This window comes from Euprymna scolopes, chromosome 1 (genome assembly GCF_053919585.1).
Source record: "Euprymna scolopes isolate OS-2025 chromosome 1, ASM5391958v1, whole genome shotgun sequence".
NCBI classification, from domain to species: domain Eukaryota; kingdom Metazoa; phylum Mollusca; class Cephalopoda; order Sepiida; family Sepiolidae; genus Euprymna; species Euprymna scolopes.
The window spans coordinates 24717841-24738806 of NC_136482.1; the positions used below are offsets into that span (position 1 = coordinate 24717841).

The window sequence follows — 20966 nt, forward strand, 5'->3', positions numbered from 1 at the left end:
TTTCACTGCCGTGTTTCAGCCATAATCATAGAAACAGTGTTTCAGTCATAATAATAGAAACAGTGTCTCTGTCTGGGTCTTTATGGCAGCGTAGGAGCGAGTCACACTTAAGATCCTCAATCTCCAGTTTTAATCACTGGTCTTGACATATTTTTTCTTTATTAAACGTTTATATTTTTGACAGAGATTAAAACGGCATCTTTTCATTTTTAATTTTTGTATTATTAAGTCTTCACATTTGTAGAGTTCGAATGTGATCTATCCGATTTTTTTCAACTGAGAAAGTATACAATCAAAGGACGAGCATATCAATTCTAAACTTAAACAAAAAGCTTTTTTGGTGCTTGTACAGTTTAATCAAGACGTTAAAAAGTGAAAATATTTAAAAAAATAAAAAATAAAAAAATAAAAAGTTATATTGTACGTACCTGTTATGAAATTAAGTTCTCCGAAAAAAATTTCACTTACAGAGGAAAAATAATTTTTTATGGCAGTGAGCTGAATGTTTGAATTTTTTGACCACGACGAAGGGAGTGGGTGCCATGAGGAGATAACTCAATCTAAATCGCCGCCACCCAGCTCATCATGTTAAATAATAGCTTCTCTTCCTCCCTCGTGATTTAAAAATCGAAATATGGCTACCTTTTGAGTTTTTAGTTGATTTATAGGTTTCGATCCAGTTTTTTAAATTTTGTGTGGTCATCTAAAATGGTTTCTAGTATTTGAAAATAATCAGATGTGTTAAGTATTACATAAGTGTTAGCTTTGTCACTTTTTCTAACAATAATGTTTGGGTGATTTTTAAGTTCATTGGTTATTTTTCCAGATAATTAATTATGATTGTATTATATAGAACCTGTTTTTAATGGATTCGGCTTTGAGTACGTCTTTTATTCCTCGGTGCGTAGTGATTTTTTGTTCGTTTTTTAATTAATAATATTTTCATATAGAAGTTCTATTTCAGCTCTTTTTATTTAGTGATTGCATATGTTAAAGATGTGTCAATTAGGTCCTAGGTTAAGAAATTCAATTTGGTGTTCGGTAAGTTCCTGGTTTGAGAGATTGATATAGTTTTTTTGTTTTTTGTTTTTTAGTTGTTGTTGTTGTTGTTTTTGTCTTTTGAGAAAGTAAAATAAAGCCTTTATATAAAGAATTTAGTTTATTTTGAATGGATGTTCTATGCGCTATTTCACTCAAATCAAACATTACTGCGAACAGTGCTACAATAGACAATCAAAACTCGCTGAAATAATTAATGATTATAAACCCGGATACCTATATAGTAATGTCCATAAATCCAATTCTCCCCTCCACTCCATTATTTCACAAGTAACAAGTCCTATTTATAAACTAACCCAAACAATCAATGATCTCATAACTCTTTACCTACAAAGCAAATACAGCGTCAAATCTACCGAAGAACTTTTATACAAATTCTGCAAACAACAAAAGTTAATAATATCCTCGCTTCACTAGGCGTTGGAAGCCTCTTCACCAACGTCCCAGTTCACGAAACGTTTGATATCATTATGGACAATATATACAATAATCCATCTCCCCCTCAACTTAAAATCAACCTTACAATCCTAAAAAAAATATTACGAATATGTACAACCGAGGTCTCCTTTAATGATCATAAAGGCAACATTTACACTCAAATAGATGTGGTAGCAATGAGGTCGGTATTGCAACTTTAGCAACATACATATGTCCAACCTTGAGAATAAAATAGGTAATACTATTTTTTTTTAAGTCTGTTTACGTTAGTTACGTCGACGATATTCTTATTCTTGCTGACAATAATAACGAAATAGAGAAACTAACGGACCATTTTCAAACAAACTCCATACTGGCTTTCACTTATGAATTAAATACAAACAATAGTATTTCATTTTTGATGTTCTCATAGACTCCAGCAAAGATGTATTCATTACTTCTCCGTATGAAATAACTATTGCAACCAATTCCTGTATCTTAAACTTCAAAAGTAAATGTCCCTACCGATACAAGATCGCAATTATAAAGAATATTATTAATCGATCCAAATTGTTCTCCTCAAATAAAAAAATATTCTACATCGAATTAAAGAGGTCTTGATTAATAATCAGTTCCCCAATTTCTTAGTCGATAAACAAATTAAACTGACAATTAGAAACCTAGACCAAACTAATAATAACCAAATTAACACCCCCCCATCCCATATTCTATCGCAACCAGCTACACCACAACTTTAAATCAGATGAAATATATTACATCGATATATATCCCCAGTCAATAATAATAATAATATCCGATTTATCATCTACTATAAACATTAACAACTGCTAATCTTATAATTAAAAACAACACTTCCCGGACAACAAACCAGTCGATGAAACCAATGTAGTCTACCAATTCAAATGCCCTTGGGAGAATGCCTCTCCAACACTAATTAGCTACATTGGACACACGACTAATACATTGTCCGGACGATTACCCCACACCTTGCAGACACAAGCGCTATTTCCCAACTCCTAAAACAACATGGCTGCCCATATTCCCAGTTTAGAAAATTTCTAGTTGAAAACACAAAAATCATTCATATGGATTCAAACGTTAAAAGATTTAAAATACTGGAAGCACTATATATAAAAACTAAACAACAAAAAATAAACAAAGTAAATTTTGAAAATAGTAACATTTTGAAGTGTCTTGGTACCATCCAATATATATATATGTTCTGCTTCTCATAAAAATTGAAAATTGTGCTTATTGTGTTTTGCATTCATTTCTCCCTTTCCCATTTCATAACAGCACTGTTTCCTACCAGCAGTTAACTCTTATCCTCAAATAGTCTTGGGCCTTGATCTCCTTCTAGTAAAAACAAAAATATCTTTAAACTGAGAAAGTTAAAACGATTTGGGGATGTGATAGGGTTCCGAAATACAACACTTTTTGTAGTGATAACTTCAGCATTTTGAAAATGGCGTTTATTGTTTTGTATCCGAAGTTTCCACTTTTTGTTTGTTGTCTATAACTTTTTTTCTATTTAGCCCGAACCTGTCAAATTAAATGTATTATCTTCTAGTTGCTCTGTCTTATAAATATTGGTCTGCTTGATATTTATTTTGTCCTACTTTTGTCTTTGGAAACATTTAAGACTTATTAATAAAAAAAAAGGAAGAGACGGACCTTTTAAGAATATAATTTCATACGACCCCAATTAGGTTGCATTTTTTTTCAAGTATTATAAATGCAGCTTATAAAAGTATTTTGTTTGGAACAAAGTAATATGAAGTAGCTAATCGCCAGTCATCATCTGTTGATTAGACCGAGCAGCTGATCTTGTTAAGTTGTTGTTTTGCTTTATGAACTAGCCATTCGTAATTGTGATCGATATCAATCTGCAATAAAAAGAAGCAATTAACAAAAACGGAATGTTCTATCCAGTTTCCAAGTGAATTGCAGCTTAATCATTGGAGCACTGGGCGCCATTAGCTTAAATCAACATTGTTGGTCAGATAATTAGGAAAAAAGCTCCACAGTAGTGAAGTCCTATTTAGATTTAGATGCTAGCGTCAAAACCCGAATACTAGAATATCTGTCGACAAAGAATTAACAGTTTATATATATATATATATATATATATATATATATATATATATATATATATATATATATATATACTGGTACCGTCGGTTTCAAGCCTAATATAAGGGGGGCAGGCTTGAAATCGACGGTACCAATGTTTTTCTGACCTGTACAATTTTAAATAAATAAATATTAAGCTCTTATATTGAAGAGGTTTTTCTTTGAAATCGAGCACTTTGTTTGAATTCTTTCCCAAAAATCAGTAAACAAATTATATATATGAAGGGAGTTATAGGGCGTACTTTCTAAAAGTTTTAAACACACACACACACACACACAGCGAAGTAGAGGGAATGGCGAAAAATGAAAAATTATTTCACGTGAATGGATGTTCGGTTGAAGAGTGGAAGATCCAAAGACGGTAAAATCCAAAAGTGTTCGTAAAATTGGAGTATCCAGATGTAAAAAACAAAAAAAACAAAGGCATCTATAATTATCGAAAACATTCTGATACAAATCGGATCTAAGAACACTGCCAGGCACATAAAGTACTTTCGTGTGAAATTTCGTAAAAATCGACTCAGTCGTTTTCGAGTCGATAGAGAACGAACTCATACCCACACATTGTCCATTTATATGATAGATAGATAGATAGATAGAGGAGGTTAAAATAAATGTGCCGATATCAGTTAATATGGAAAAGCGGAAGCCTAAAACTTAATGTGTTGTACAACTTTTGTGTATGCTTAATCAAGAGAGAAAAAGCCAGCACACCAGTGTTGAGTTTTAGGTTTTTGTTTCTCCGTCTTTTGTGAGTTAGAGGTTTGCACGGATAAAGGGAAATAATCTAAAATTTATACTTATATTGACCCAATGATTTATTGTCTAATTTTTAGTAAGCGTCTTGAAAGTGAAAAACGTACTTTCTTGTACAATGGCTTGTATTGACTCGAAAATTTTCCGATTCTATTTTTGTTAGTAAATTTACTCCCGGGTTCGATCGACGGCAGAGATAAGCGAAGGTGAATTGAAAATGTTTTATTATCAGTTGGTGCAAGAGTTCCAGGGGATAAACATTTTATCTACGTCTCTCAAAAACCGTCAAATCTAAATTTAGATCTTCCTACAATTAATAGAAGACATCGACAAAGCATTAACAATTTACTTGTACATATATATATATATATATATATATATATATATATATATATAATATATATGAAAGGCATTTGTCTCTCTCTCTCTCTCTCTCTCTCTCTCTCTCTCTCTCTCTCTCTCTCTCTCTCTCTCTCTCTCTCTCTGTGAGTTCGTTGCCTATGGACTCTGTAATGGCTGCGTCGATTTTTTTTTAATTTCGCACTATTTTTTTTTCATGTCTGAGAGTGTTCTTTGATAGGTTTTGCAAAGGAACGTCTCCCATATATATCGAAAATCAATAATTGAAAAAATCCGGTTAAAGAGTGAACAGTTCGATTTTGATCAAAACATCGCAAATGCATTTTAGCAGAAAGGCTCAAGCAGAAAAGCTCAGCGTATTCAACTAAGAACATGTTTTTTGATAAGACAGGGGTGCGCTCAAAGTGAATGTTTCTGTTTCGAGCACAACTGAACAATGATCCTTTACATTTTAAACTTTAATTTTAGCCATTATATAAAATAATTTTATAAAATCAGAAGTAGGTTCTCTATAGTGCAATGTAGACTACAATGTAATGTGGACTAAGTCAAAGCGGGGAAGCATGTAAAGCTCCCGTCCGGTCCACCGCGACGAGTTCCCGATAAGAGAAGGCAATAAATCGATTTGATTAAAAAATGGGCGATTCCACCCATTACGATGTATTGGAAATGTGAAACCTTCGATGATTCCCATTCAACCCGGACAGCATTGAGTCTCCTTGCTAGTTGTCCATAAAGGAATACAAGATAATGGTAATTATTTTCTTGTTTCATAGAGTTTCAAAAATCTGGCTTCTTTCTTCAGTGAAAAATGGTTATCAAAGGATGTTTATATAGGTGTGCTATAACATTGCTGGTTAGCATAAACATTGAAAGCTTCAAAGTTCAACAGTAATATATGAAGGACTATATAGAAAAGAGGATATTCAAATTGATGTCCAAGTATGGAAATGCATTTAGACAATAACGAGATACAATTATTAAAGCTGGTTGAAAATGGTAAAATCCGTAAATCCATTGCTACTACGTACATCTTTAGACTTGGAGTAAGAATATACAGGTCGTATAGATCTATAGTTTTTGGAGGATCAGATTAAAAGTTCTGTTTGAAAAAAATACTGCAAGAGAAGATATTATAGGTTGAAAGAGGAGTTGTTAATTTTTTGTAGATTTCTTCTATTTTTAATATAAAATTTAGGGGTGTAAAATTTTGGTTTGCCGTTGTAATCTAGCGATGGATTGGTTTGGCGTGAACAGAAGTTTAAATATAATATAAACTGACATCTCACTACTCAATTCCCCGTAGATCTGTTACATATTACGTTAAGTGAAATATTAGGTTAGTAGTGATTAAGTTAACAACTATAAATTTTGACAGACTCTTGGAATTGATCTGCAAACGTAATCGTTCACAAGGTTGAATAAAAGACGTGTGAGTAAAGTTGAGGCAGGGATTAGAAGTCAAACGCTGTAGCCCAAAATAGAAAAACAATCAGGAATGGCGTCACGTATTTCAAGCGAGAGAAAACTAAACTTTTCATACCAGTTCTCTCGAGGCAGCCATGAGAACGAGGCAGTTCCCATCATGTAAAGAACTGATAATGGCAGCAAAAGTTACTTAGATGTTAAAGGTGATTAAGTTACATATTAGGTTAATAGTGATTAAGTTAAATATTAGGTTATAAGTGATTAACTGAAATATTAGATTAGTCGTAATTAATGAAATCATCGGTTAATAGTGATTAAGTGAATTATTAGGTTATTAGAGATTGAGTTAAATATTAGGTAAGTAGTGATTAAGTTAAATATAAGGTTAATAGTGATTAAATGAAATATTGTTAGTAGTGATTAGGTAAACTATTATGCTAATAGTGATTAAGTTAAATATTAATTAGTAGTAATTAAATTAATATAAGGTTAGGAGTGATTGAGTTAAATATTACTTTAGTAGTGATTGAGTGAAATATTAGGTTAATAGTGATTAAGTTAAATATTAGGTTATTAGTGATTGAATGAAATATTAGGTTAGTAGTGATTTAGTGAAATATTTGGTTAGTGGTGATTTAGTGAAATATTAGGTTAATAGTGATTAAGTGAAATATTAGGTTAATAGTGATTAAGTTCAATATTAGGTTAGTAGTGATTTAGTTTACAACTGTACATTTTGACATGCTCTTGAATTGATCTGCAAATGTAATCATTCACAAGTGAAATATTAGGTTAGTGGTGACTAAATTAAATATTAGGTTAGTGGTGACTAAATTAAATATTAGGTTAGTGGTGACTAAATGAAATATTAGGTTAGTGGTGACTAAATTAAATATTAGGTTAGTGGTGATTAAATGAAATATTAGGTTAGTAGTGATTAAATGAAATATTAGGTTAGTGGTGATTAAATGAAATATTAGGTTAGTAGTGATTAAGTAAAATATTAGGTTAGCAGTGACTAAGTTAAATATTAGGTTAGTGGTGATTAAATGAAATATTAGGTTAATAGTGATTAAGTTAAATATAAAGTTAGTGGTGATTAAGAAAAATATTAGGTTAGTAGTGATTAAGTTTAATATTAGTTTAGTAGTGATTAAGTTCAATATTAGATTAGTAGTGATTTAGTTTACAACTGTACATTTTGACAGGCTTTTGAATTGATCTGCAAACGTAATCATTCACAAGGTTGAATAAAAGACGTGTAGAGGCAGAGAGTAGAAGTCAAACGTTGCAGCCAAAATAGAAAAACAATCAGGAATGGCGTCACGTCTTTCGAGCGAGAGAAACCTACACTTTTCATATCAGGACAACCATAAGAATTAAGCAGTTCCTCTGATGTGGAGAACTGATAATGGTAACGAATGTTACTTAGATGTTAGTCCGTCTGTGTCATTTATTTCGTTAAGTTAGAGAGTAAGTTAAGAAAGAAAACAATTAGACTACATTGGTCTTTCTCTCACCTAAGTCTATTCTCTCCAAATAAACCTTGAAAAAAGAAAAGTCTTTATTAGTTTATCAAACAAGCGAAACAATCAACGGTCGCTCGTGAGACACGTCGAACAGAAACAGTAAAAATGAAGAGAATAAAAGACCTCGTATAAACACTAGCTGTATAAAGTGTATTTTATTTGATGTAATAGTAACTGATTAATAAAAACATTGCACATATGATTCCAAATAGTTACGACTAAGTGGCACTATGCCTTGTTTGGTGTCAGTAAGAGTGAAAAGCAGACACACACAAAATGATCATTTATACTAACCCCACTAAAAAAGCAGATAAAATATTGGATGTAGTGAATAAATAAAGATGATTACTTATTTAATGGGATGCAATTCATTCATTTATTCTTTTCCTTATATTTCTGCTTCCGCAAAACTCACAAAGTATACGTAAGAATATAAGAAATATATTTCTTCGTTGACGATATTTCTCAAGTGATCAAGGTGAGTTTAGTTTTGGCTCTTTTATAGAATAGTCTCGCTAATATCTTTGTCAGTTTTTCAAAACAGACAAAATAAAGGATGTTTTAAAAAAAATGATTTAATTATTTAGTCCAGAATTTAGAATCCATTCATGCCATGTATAATTTTTATATTTATGCCTCCGCATAAACCCACAAAGATAATTATTCGCTATTCCACGATGCGCTTCACAATGGTGTTTATTCTGCAATTATATTGAGCATTTCATTGATTTTAACATGCAAAGTTAGAATCTAATCCTAACCTGATCTATTTTAGACAGAACTCATAAAAATAAGCAAAGTGCGGGGCGCACTGCGCATGACTGATGACGCTACTTCTTTATATTGTAAAAAAAAAAATCATGTTTTAATTAGTAGCAGAGTCCTTTCATGACAATTATTATAAACCGAATAAATTTGGTTTAATTGGATTCTTCAGAAAAAAAAATGTAAGCTTTTCTGACAACTTGGTGAGCAAAGTGCGACATCTGTTCCGATACTGCACTTTATATATACATATTTTTCTCTCATTCGTCAGTAAAGACGACCCCTTTCTAGACCTAAGACATATTTTTTGTTGTCTCAGTTCAGAATGTCCTTTTGGAGAAATTGGATTTTCCACACATTAAAAACTGACCTTGCGGCAAAAGTTGCCCTCGTGGGGATGGGGATAAGTAAATAGGTTCCGTTCATGTTTCTGATAAATCTGTCATATGCTTAGGTGTTTATAGAAAAGCGGGCAAATGCTGGGGGAATTCATATTGCAATGGAAACGACTGATTAGAACTGTCTAGTTTTTGTCCAAGCGCTAATATGAGTTCATATCGACATTCAAAACGATGCAGACATATTTAATAACGTTTATCAATATTACATAAAAAGACCGGAAGTCGAGGGGGGGGTGCTTTAGTTTTTAGCGTTCGATATATTTTGCGTATTCATAGTTGAGTGTTCGCCATGGGACGAAGGCTTGGTGCATATAATAAATTAGAAAAAGAGGAAACAAACTAGATAAGTGTCAGCGAGTGGAGGCTTCGTGTGAGGCGCTTGAACGAGGTCAAGTCGGCAAAGATTACGAGAGGAAAACAATCTGGCTGATAGTGACGTTTATTCGCTTTCTCACGACGACAAACGAGAGCACGACTCCAAATGGAGCAGTTATAACTTGAATGGCAACAAAACAAAGAGTTCATTAATTGCATAATGGATGCTCCCATGGACTGCAAAAATCAGCTATATTGAAATTCAACTGTTATTAGATTTATTGTGCTGTTCGTGACGTAATATCGTTCTAATAGCACATTGCTCAATAAGTTTCGGGCCTTACTAATAATACAACTTTTAGTCAAAATTCGACTTTATTAATCAACATAGTCACCTTCTAGGGTGATACACTTTTTCGAGGTAAAGATAAGCTGGCAGACGTTTTCAGATGAGAATAAACGACCCCATACTTTTCTAGATAAAGATAACTGACCACGGATTTTTTTTTTTAGATTAACATAAGCGATCCTATAATTTTTTTCTAAAGATAAGTAATCACAGACTTTTCATGTAAAATAGAGTGAGCCTAGATTTTTTTCTAGATAGAGATAAAAATCCCAGACTTTTCTAGGTAAAGATAAGTAACTCTAAACCTGATATTTACCTGATTCGATTGTTACTAATTTATCGCCATGGTACAACATACACTAGATCCATTCACACTACACGACTACTCACAAGAAAAGCGAGGCCTGTACCTTTAACCGCAACATATTTTTTGTAAGTAACTGATTAATGACAACCTGAGTATTAGCTTCTACTTTACGCATTCCGTCATGTTGTTCTTAGCTTGATAACTACAGATTACAAATCCGATTATGGATTATTGTTAAAAACAGGTTGGAACACGAGGCGACATGTTGAACGTGTACAGTTTATTTCCCACAATGCACTGTGAGTTGTTTTGTTGGTTCTAACCAAAAGATTGATAATAAATACATATCACTGATATAACAACGTGCAACATATAACTTTTAATAATCACTTTAATATTGTTTTGATTTCTTTTGAATAGTTTTTTTAGGCACGTTTATTCAGTTTTACCTCATATTAAAAAAAAATGTAATTACGCAAAAACAGTATTATGTAAATGCTTGTTGGGTAAAAAAACGTTTCTACACAAAAGTTTATACAAATCACCCAGTGTTCTTCTTTTTGCAAAATAAATTCAAATTTCAAATTTGATCGGGAAACGGTTCATATCTGATATTATTTTGATGATGTATACTGAATTATGTCCCTTTGGTGTTAACCTTAACGTAAGCGGACAATATATTTTGCCGTTAAAATGTGTTTCATTGTTTAGAAAATACTTGATGAATTTGCGTAATTTTCAGTGTATTGTTGTTTATTATTATTATTATTATTATTATTATTATTATTATTATTATTATTATTATTATGATAATGATAATAATAATAATAATAATAATAATAATAAGAAGAAGAAGAAGAAGAAGAAGAAGAAGAAGAAGTCTACAAGGCAAATAATCCACATCTATTGAAAAACTTTTTATTAGGTGGCGAAGGTTATTCCCCTTAAATTGATGACGGTTAAGCTAAGTAATGAGTCATATAAATTGAAATGTATTTACTGAAGTTGGATATGTAATGCTTTCAGTAATAAGTAATCAATAAACCAAACAAAGCATCTTTATACATAGATACGTGTGTTTATGTGTTATGGTTTTTTCCAGGCTTTTTTGTTTCTTTTAATGGTCGTTGTTCTGTCAAGTGTTCGTTGCATGAGTCGTTTCATCTTCCTCTTTGTTTCTGGCTGTGATTCGTCATCAGTGTTGCTAGACGAATAAAACTTCTACCAAGCAGGAAAGAAATAAGGAAGACATTCTGGAGGGGGGGTATTGTAAATAACATGCGACCTACATTAAGATGATATCGTTTAGGTAATAAATGTTTAAAAACTAAATTTAAACATTTTTGTTTTGTTTATAATTCTAAATCTAATTCAGGAATATAAAAAAAAACAGACCTTAGATTTACTGTCAGCAACCTCGTAACTTTCAGTTCCCTTGTTATGTCTTTTAGTTCTCACATTCCAAGATAAACGAGGAAGAATTGCTGTTTCTGAGTCGAAATATATACAACGTTGAATAATTTTTTACCTTGAAGTATAATTTTATTATACACACACACACACACACACACACACACACACACATATATATATGTGTATATATATATATATATATATAGTAAGTTATGAAAAAATATATATGGCAATTAAGCTACACAGAATATTTCGCATTTCATCCTCCTGAGAATTTGTCAGGTTTATGCAAAAAGTTGTAGTTACCGCGCATTTTTATTTTCGCCAATCAGCTTCTTAGTTGTAATCGCGCCCATCCTAATCAGCCAATGGGCGGACACTTATAGGACAAAGATACAGTTAACCCCAGGTTTACCCTTTTCCCTTTGTGTGTTTTTATGGGAAGGGTAGATATACTTTTGTGCTTAGTAAGCTGACCTACTTTCAACCTAGGTGTAGTTTTAGTTTTGTGTTTTGGTTTATACTTCGGATATTATGTTATATTTTTACTTTTTTAATAAAATTATTTATGCATATGTATGTTGATTTTATTTTGTTTTATTTTTTATTATTTTATTTATTTATTATTTTCTATTGTTATTGTCAATTTAAAATTATTTTGTAACGCTATCCTAGAGTAAAATATATCCTGTGCACACCGTTGTTCGCAATTTCTCTCCTACAGTTTAATAGATGCTGTGGTTCTTTAAAAGAATAGGATAGCAAAATTTTCATTCAGGCATAATCTACATGCATCGTCTAGGTCCCTACATGTACTTGCTTGTCTTACTATTTTTCATTCAACTATCGGCGAACAAACACTTTCTTTGAGTTCCCAGTATTGGTTTGTTAGTGCTGTTTTCATTCGATGTTTTTTTATTATTGAACGCACTTTTATGTCATAATATCTGGTTTTGAAATCTAACGAAGTCATACCTACGTAATATTTCTTGTTATTCGGGTTTTCTTGGACAAATATAGTGGCCTAGTAAACTATGCTTTTTATTAAACATTTATTTTTAAGTGGACAGAGTGTGCTGGATCTACGGTTGCATTTATCTTGTCCATTATTAGTATTTGTTATTTTTATTCATTTAAGGTTATGGTTTGGGTTTGGTTTATTATCATTATCTTTTATTTTATTTTTATTTCTAATCGTTGCTGTTATTAAATATTCTATGATGTTTTTTAATTATTCTTTCAAGGTTATAGTTGCAACTGTAGCTGAGTTTTATGGTGTTTTTATTAAAGATTTTATATTATTTGGGGGGAAGTGGGTGTTAACTAACTTGAAGAATTTTTTCCCAGTTTATCTTTAATCATTATATTACAAAGAGGGTTGAACCAAATAATTTTCCTAAATCTGTGTTTTTTATTGTTGGGGGGGGCAATATAGTTGATGGTGGTATTAATATACTTATCTTTTAGAGCTGCTTCATAAAAGGGTTTGTGTTTATTGAAAATTTTCCGTTTTGCTGAATTTTATTTTCGATGGATTTGGGTATGTGGTTAATGATATGTTACGAGTAGTTGGATAAAGGGTGCATATATAAGGAATTAGTACGGTAGTTATTGGGGCAATGGCGTAGTAATCGTAAGTAGTGGAAATTCGGTAAATTGGATTACTTCAGGGGACGGCTCATCAAGAATTTGCTTTTTTTTTATTACATTTTCACCCCAAACAAGGCACATTGCAACTTTGATGTAGGGGGCTACTATCAGGGACATAAGCTACAGGGGTACTATGTGGGGAGTTGGGCAGCAAGATGTCGGTTCACGTTACACTTGAACTTTTGCATGTCAGTGCAGTTGGGGAAGCAGGAACTCGGAAGGGAATTCCAAAGTCTAGCGGTTCTGGGGAACAAAACTACTGGAGTAGAAAGCTCTCTTACATCTAGGGATCTTTACTGTGAAGGGGTGGTGTTTTTGCTGCTTGTCGGTTTGTCGGGGGTATTTACGTCGAGGGGTACAAATGCTTGCAGTTCGTCGGAGCATTCACCGTTAAAGTACTTGTAGAACAGGCAGAGGGATGCTATATTTCGTCGATGGGACGGAGGCTGAAGATTGGATGACAGTTTATAAATGTATCCATCGATGGAAGCTATATTTTAATTAACTGAAGGGCGGGAAAAACTAAGGTTTTTATGGTGGAAGCAATGCGAACGAGACACGACCAATAATATAGAAAACTGATAATCTCATTACTCATTTTGTTAGAATAGAAAGTTGAGTTTAAGAAGTAAATATAAATACTAGTCTCTTTCTCTCTCCTAAGTAAATTTTCTCTAAGACATAAACAAAACTCAGCAACGCCTCTTTCTGTTATCTTTCTGCATGAAAAGAAGCGAATATGACAAAGATAAATGGCAAAGTCAGTCAATAACGAAAAGAAGGAAACAGAAAATAATCATTTTATATTCATTCTGACATTTAAGCTTTGAATCAATTAAACGCGAAAGTTTTGTAAAAGAGACAGCGTATAAATTCGCATAAAAATTTATTTTGCTATTGATAATGTCGCACCCTTTTGGCCTCGTTTTTCAAAAATAAATAACATTGTTTTTGTTTGTTTGTTTGTTTTTTTGTTTGTTTGTTTTTTAGAAGCTCAAAAGTTTTAAAAATAAGTATAATTTTTTATGGAAATCGGCCAAGACAAGGCGTGATGTATGTCAAAAGCAGAAATGCGTAATTGAATTCGTTCATGCAGAAAAATTGAACCGACCAACATTTACCGACGCCTGTTGAATGATTAAGAAGCCGATGCAATTGATGTCAGCACAGTTGGAAGATGGTTTCGTTGATTTCAAAGTGGCGACAGAGATTGAGTGACAAAAGGCGCTCTGGACTTTTACCACCGTGGCATCAAAAGAAGCTAGCAAAGTATACTTAGAATAGAGGTGGCTATGTAGAAAAATAAATTCTGAAGCACGAAAGGTCACTTGTTTTTATGATACCACTCTCGTCTTCGTAGCTCTTCAACGTTTTAGTTGTTGTAGTTAAAAAAAAATAACAGGCCTTACTTTCGAAACGTATTCCATAGCACACCAAGCAGTCGTTTAGATAAAAGGAGAATAAATAATACAGATTGTTTGACATGGAGATAAAAACGAAGTAATTTTTTTCAGCAGAACTTTTAAATTTAAGTATGAAACATACGTGCCTTATCGAAAACCATACTGTTGTGGTGGCAACCACTTATTTGCATATGCGAATAACATAACACTATAAATGGCAAGCCTAGGTTGGCCTTGGTGTGTCTTACTCAAATGCCACCGGAAGTGACGCCGAAGAGCGTACATGTCCTCCCACCAAGACTCTCTGACTCGACACCGTCATTTGTACATATTGTAAATATACCTTTTCTTTAATACACTTATTATTGCGTTATCTTGTTGTTTGCGTCTCCATTGTATTTCCTTACTAAGTATTGTTCAACCTTGCAACCACAACACATACAATAGTCCACCGTATATGAATATTAACACTAGTAGGGTGACACGACGTTGTCCGGGATTGAATGAGGATCAACAAATGTTCAATCCTCCTACACTTTTATTTTTTATCGAAATCGGTGAAATCGCTCGTTTTTTTTTTGTTTTTTTTTTAACTAAATCGATTGATTGTCTGCTCTAGATAGGAAAACTAACATCGCAATGAACCAGGAGGAAGCTTCTCATGCCTCCTCGCAGTAACTAAGTGCACAATACATTTTGGCCTACATTGTACTGTAGAGAATCTACTGTTGATTTTATAAAACCAGTGGCTTCACTTAAAGTTTAAAATGCAAAAGTCAAGTGTCATGGTTCAATTGTACTCTAAACAGAAGCATTCATTTCGCACGTGCGGCTGTTTTACAAAAAGAAATCTACAGTTGATTTTATATGATGGGTCTTCCTGCTTGTGCGGTGATAAGACTTCTCAAATGCACTTGTGATGTTAGGTTATATACAAGTGTTAACTTGGATCAAAATCGGACTTCATTCTTTGATCCGACTTTTTCGATTATCGATACTTATCAAACGCATTCCTACGTAGGAACATTTTTTAATCGACCCAGCCGTTTCACAGTCTATAGGAAACGAACCCACACACATATACATAAAGTTCTTTTTTATATAATAGTGAATAGATAGATAGATGGATAGAACTGTATACACCTGAATTTGGCGTTTATTAAGTTGTTAATTTTCATCATTCCCCTGGCAATTGTTAAGTGGCCAACAGCAAATGGCGTTAAAGGTGGCTTCGTTTTGGCTGGGTTCGAATATCCCGAATAGTAGGAATTGTCAATTCCTAAACTGATGATTGCGAAAACATGAAACACTAGTGTCTGTAGGTATAAAAAAATTATTATTATTATTCATAATTATATGTATATAAACAGTATTTCAAACAAATCCACGATAATTAATAGACGGGCCACTAATTTCAGTAATATAAATATATCCAAACAATACAGAAACAAATACGAAAAACTATATATATATATATATATATATATATATATATATATATATATAGTTATTTCGTATTTGTTTCTGTATTGTTATATATATATATATATATATATATATATATATATATATATATATATATAGTTATTTCGTATTTGTTTCTGTATTGTTATATATATATATATATATATGCACATTCGTAAGGAAAATTAAAAATGGCGCCCAATTCTTTCTTGAACACGGTAAGTTTGGGAAAAAGAGTTTAAAATAAAAAAAAACTATACAAAATACGCTCAATATATAATACCGTGACATAGGCTGACATATATTCGAGGCAGTTTTTAACAGTATTTTGTCTAGTTTTTTTTTTAATTTTTAACTCCTTTTCCCAAACTTACCGTGTTCAACAAAGAGTCTGGCGTCATTTGTAATTTTTTCAATACATCAGTAAACACTGTATGTTTTTCGAGCTGAATAAACATGTTACATTAAATAAAAACACTAAAAGATTATCCAGTTAGGTAGAAAAGTAATTTATTTTGCCTTGATAACATTTATTTGTTATATATTTGTTTTTTGACAACTGTTTTGAATCTATGTGTATAGTAATACAAACCCATAACTGGTACTATTAGTAGTGGCGTACATTTTTCGGACCAAACATATACATAAACAACCAACCAAACAGCAAAAATATGTTAATTCCTATTTAAGTCACCAAAACTATTTAAAGCAAATTTGGTCTCAATATTTCTTCCAAATCAACTTTTTCTTTTTTTTTTTTTAAATTAAAACTATGTTTTAGTTTGTTTTTGTTTCTTTAATATCTTTTTAAAAAAAGACGGACGTACACATGAAACGCTGAAATGAACATTCGCTCAAAAAATGGGGGCGCTTCTTGTCTAGAACCCCCCCCCATATAAAAAACAAAAATAAAGAAAAAAGCTCTGTGTGACGTAGACGTACCCATGACAGAAAGAAAACATCGTACACCAAAAATTATCTAGTAGATTTATTTTATAATGAAAACATTTAAAGTGAATTTAAGTTTGTTTGTTTTTTTTGTTGTTTTTTTTTCAATGCTCCTCGTGTTAAGAATAGCTTTCTAATATCTCGATTTGGAGTTATCTTGCCTTTTCCTTCAGAATATTTTAATATTTTTAGAGTGTGGTCGCGAGATCGTCGCTCGTAGTTTAGCCGTAGCATTTGATTTTCTTATTTAAAAATAAAGCTAACTTGATACATTCACGTGTTTTTTGTTGTTTTTTTGTTTGTTTGTTTGTTTTTTTTGTTTTGTTTTTTTTCTGTCACGGGTATGTACATCATAAAGGTTTTCCTTTGATTTTTGTTTTTTAATCGATGAAAATCTGGACAAGCACCAAAAGGGAATCGGCAACTTTATAAACAAGTCAGATAAGAACACATGAAAAGTTAATAATTTTCTAATTAAAGATAATGACTATTTTTGTGGGGTAAATATAAAAACAATTTTTGAAAAATAATCAGTAATTAATTAATTAATTAATCAAGAGTAGTGACACTCAATATGTTTTCCGTTCTGCTAGATTTACAGCAGATGTGCTTACAGTTATATCTCATAGGATTAGCAAATCTCTCGACGGAGGCAACCTTTCTAGGGCAATTGCTCTTGACATATCTAAGGCCTTTGATAGGGTATGGCATAAAGGTTTACTTCATAAGATCGCTAGCTATGGTATTGCTGGAAATGTCTTCTCAATTATTAAATCATTTCTTTCTGATAGGTTCATAAGAGTAGTAGTTGAGGGGCAAAAATCAGAAGCTCACAGTATTAATGCCGGTGTCCCTCAGGGGTCCATCTTGGGCCCAACTCTTTTCCTGATCTACATTAATGATCTTCCAAATCACATCCTTACATCATTTGTAGACATTTATGCTGACGACACTACCATTTATGGTAGCACATCTAAGACAGTAAATGACCAAGTTCTCTCCAATTCTCTCTCCTCTGATCTTGAGCACGTAGTAAAATGGGGTAAGGAGTGGCTGGTTACTTTTAATGCATCTAAAACCAAGCTTCTCTCTTTACATCATCAACATTCTGATCCACATCTGGCATCAATTGAAATGAATGGCTCTCGTCTTCAGGAGGCCTCAAGTTTTGACAAGCTTCTTGGCTTGACCATTACTCCTGATCTTAAATGGAACACGTACATCAAATCTGTTGCCAAGGCTGCTGGAAAAATGGTGGGATCTTTCTATCGATCCGGTAGATATCTCACTGCTGATGCTATTCTCTATCTATATAAGAGCCAGGTACGTCCAAGGATGGAATACTGTTACCACATCTGGGCAGGAGCTGCTAGAAAGGACTTGGCCTGCCTTGATAGAGTTCAAAATAGACTTCGTAGCCTCGTAGGAGATGTCCTTTTCTCTTCCTTGCAACCTCTATCTCACAGAAGAGATGTTGCGAGTTTGTCTCTGATGTATCGTTATTTTCATGGAAAGTGTTCGACTGAGCTTCAATCTATGGTCCCCCCTCGCCAAACTTTCACAAGAAACACTCGTCTAGCTGTAAACACTATCAATAATTCCCCCCACTCTTTATCTGTGCCTAAACCTAAACGTAGATTCCATGAACAAAGCTTCTTTCTTAGAACTGCACGCCTGTGGAATTGTCTTCCGTTTTCCTGCTTTCCGGCTGACTACAATATGGTTGTGTTTAAGTCTAACGTAAATAAGTTCTTGATGAGCCGTTCCATATAAGTTATCAAATTTACCAAATTTTCATTACTAATGATTACTATATTGTCCAATTTCTACTGTACACTCTTTAACCCTTATCCTTGAGTGGCCTCTTGGCCTTGATAATGTGGTGATGCCTATGTAAAAAAAAAATCAAGAGTAATAGTAATAGTAGTAGTAGTAGTAGTAGTAGTTGTTGTTGTTGTTGTTGTTGTTTGCTCACTAGAAACTTTCACTCAACTAATTATCAACGATGACTCACATAATAATAATAATAATAATAATAATAATAATAATAATAATAATAATAGTGGTAATAACAAGTGTATTCTGAGTGACAGTAAGTCTCCCATAATTTCCAAAAATCTCACCCTGATAAGCATTTTGCGTTATCACAACAGCCGTTTTACCATTGATTTCTCGCTATTATCATTATTATTATTATTATTATTATTATTATTATTATTATTATTATTATTATTTTATTTCACTGAAATATGATTTAAGTAAAACATAGACCGACTTCACTCTGAATAGTTTAGGTGACTGAAATAGGAATAAATAGGAAAACAAAACATTAATCCTTAGTATTAAAAAGAAAATCCGGGAAATGATATACACACCGAAAACAAACAAGACATAAACTACTACAACTACTACTACTACTACTACTACTACTACTAAGTATGCGTTTTAATAAGAAAAATTGCAACTTACAAAGACATTACCACACGAATATTTCCGTCTGTTTGTGGTGATTTAATTGCCGGATAGAGCGACGAGACGCTGATCCCATCGCCACCAGGGGCTGGTCCAGTAGGGTGAGAAGAAAAAGTCAAACGGGTGGACTGTGACGACACGGACGTCCGGCTGCTACAAGAAATAGGGGTTTGCGAGCGCGTATATGACATTATTTACTGCTTTTGTTTTTAAATATCGGCTTTGTTATTTAGTTGGTCGTTTAAGTCCAAATGTTTCCTTTCGTTCGATGATATTGCTGGTATTATTGTAGTTTATTTTATTTTATGCTATTTTATTTTTTGCTCTCAATCTTTTTTGCTCTCAATCTTTTTTAGCTGTTTTCTACCTGTTGAGTCCGGACTTTAATGCTCACATCTTCCTTCTCTTCCTTCCGTTCTTTCTTTCTTTCTTTCTTTCTTTTGACAGCATTCAAATCAAAGACTGAGAAATGAGAGTTATCCGCCCTTGGCGTCCGCGTTGTCAAGTAGCAACCGTTTAATGACGCGTTGAATAATTTATTCAATTTTGATTCGTCAAAGAAAAAAAAAGCAATCAGCAAAAACGAAAGAACAAACAAACGAAAAACAACAAGCAAACAAGCAAAAATAGAAGCAAGAAAGAATAAAAATATTTAAAAAAAAAAAAGAAAAGAAAAAAAAGAAAAAGAAAAAAAGAAAACAAATTTTTTTTTTTTTTTATTAAAAAAACGAATTTGGGTGTCAGTTGAAGGAGTAGAGATCCCTTTATTTAGTTTTCATGCCTGGCATGTGTTAATATATTCTGAAAGTTGATCTCTGATCTTATCAGATTCCTATTTCGTACCCATTTACAAAAATGGTGGAATAGAGATAGGGGACATAATTAGGAAAGCCGACTTATAATTTTTTTGCAGGTTTCCGACTATTTTTTTTATTGCATTTGAAAGGAAAAAAATATTTGTACACGTGAAAAAAAAAGTTATGAAAAATGTTTTCCCGGCGAGCTAATTCAGCTAAATTTTGAAGTTAAATAAATTCATGGTAAAAATCCTTTGAAAGATAAATATTATTATGTATTATTATGTATAATGATAAATATTATTATTTCTAGGTCTATTTCAATGATAATTAGTAACGTAAAATCCTAAGATATTGAATTTAAAACAAAAAACAAAAAAACACCTTGCTTGTACAAAAAAGAATAGTTTAATTAGCTCCCAAAAGCGAGAGAATCTCGCTTCATTCAACTAACAGAAATAAAGTCCTCGTCATATGGATTCATACAGAAGCTCAAAATGACGTCAGTTAGTTAAAGAGAGGTAGGGGTGCTGTTTTTCTTTTTTCTCCCAGATGTGCATTCCTATCGTAAACGTTTGTCTAATTTTTACCATTTTTTTAATTTAATTATCTTTCAAGATTATATAAAAAATTATGTTACGCCGAACGTTTCATATTCATGCGAGCAACGAAAATATAAAAATTATTCAAAATCTGTAATTCAAACGAAAAAGTAGAAATATTTGTTTGCAATTATAATGTTTGGGTAAAAATATTAAATAAACAATGATAATATCGGTAGTTAGAAAAATGGATTTTTCTATGAGTTATATCGAATTTATTAATACGGTGTTTAGGGGATTTTTTTTTTTTTTTTTTTTTTTTGTAATGTTCCTGTAAAAAAAATTTTTTTTTATCCTTATAATTTACAATGCTTTATTTTCATTAAAATAAATAAATAAACTCATGCATTTTACTACTGAAAACAATAACTTCAGTA

General features: G+C 32.3%; 1 protein-coding gene across 1 annotated transcript in view; it reads right to left on the reverse strand.

Moving 5' to 3' along the window:
- The window catches only part of LOC145287598 (WD repeat-containing protein 25-like), a 137477-nt gene extending 117790 nt beyond the window's left edge, over positions 1-19687 (reverse strand). Inside the window, exon 1 of the mRNA XM_080135460.1 lies at positions 19188-19687. Within this exon, the coding sequence (XP_079991586.1) occupies positions 19188-19381 (194 nt within the window). The 5' untranslated portion in view covers positions 19382-19687. The remainder of the gene's footprint in view (positions 1-19187) is intronic.
- Positions 19688-20966: the final 1279 nt, after the last annotated feature.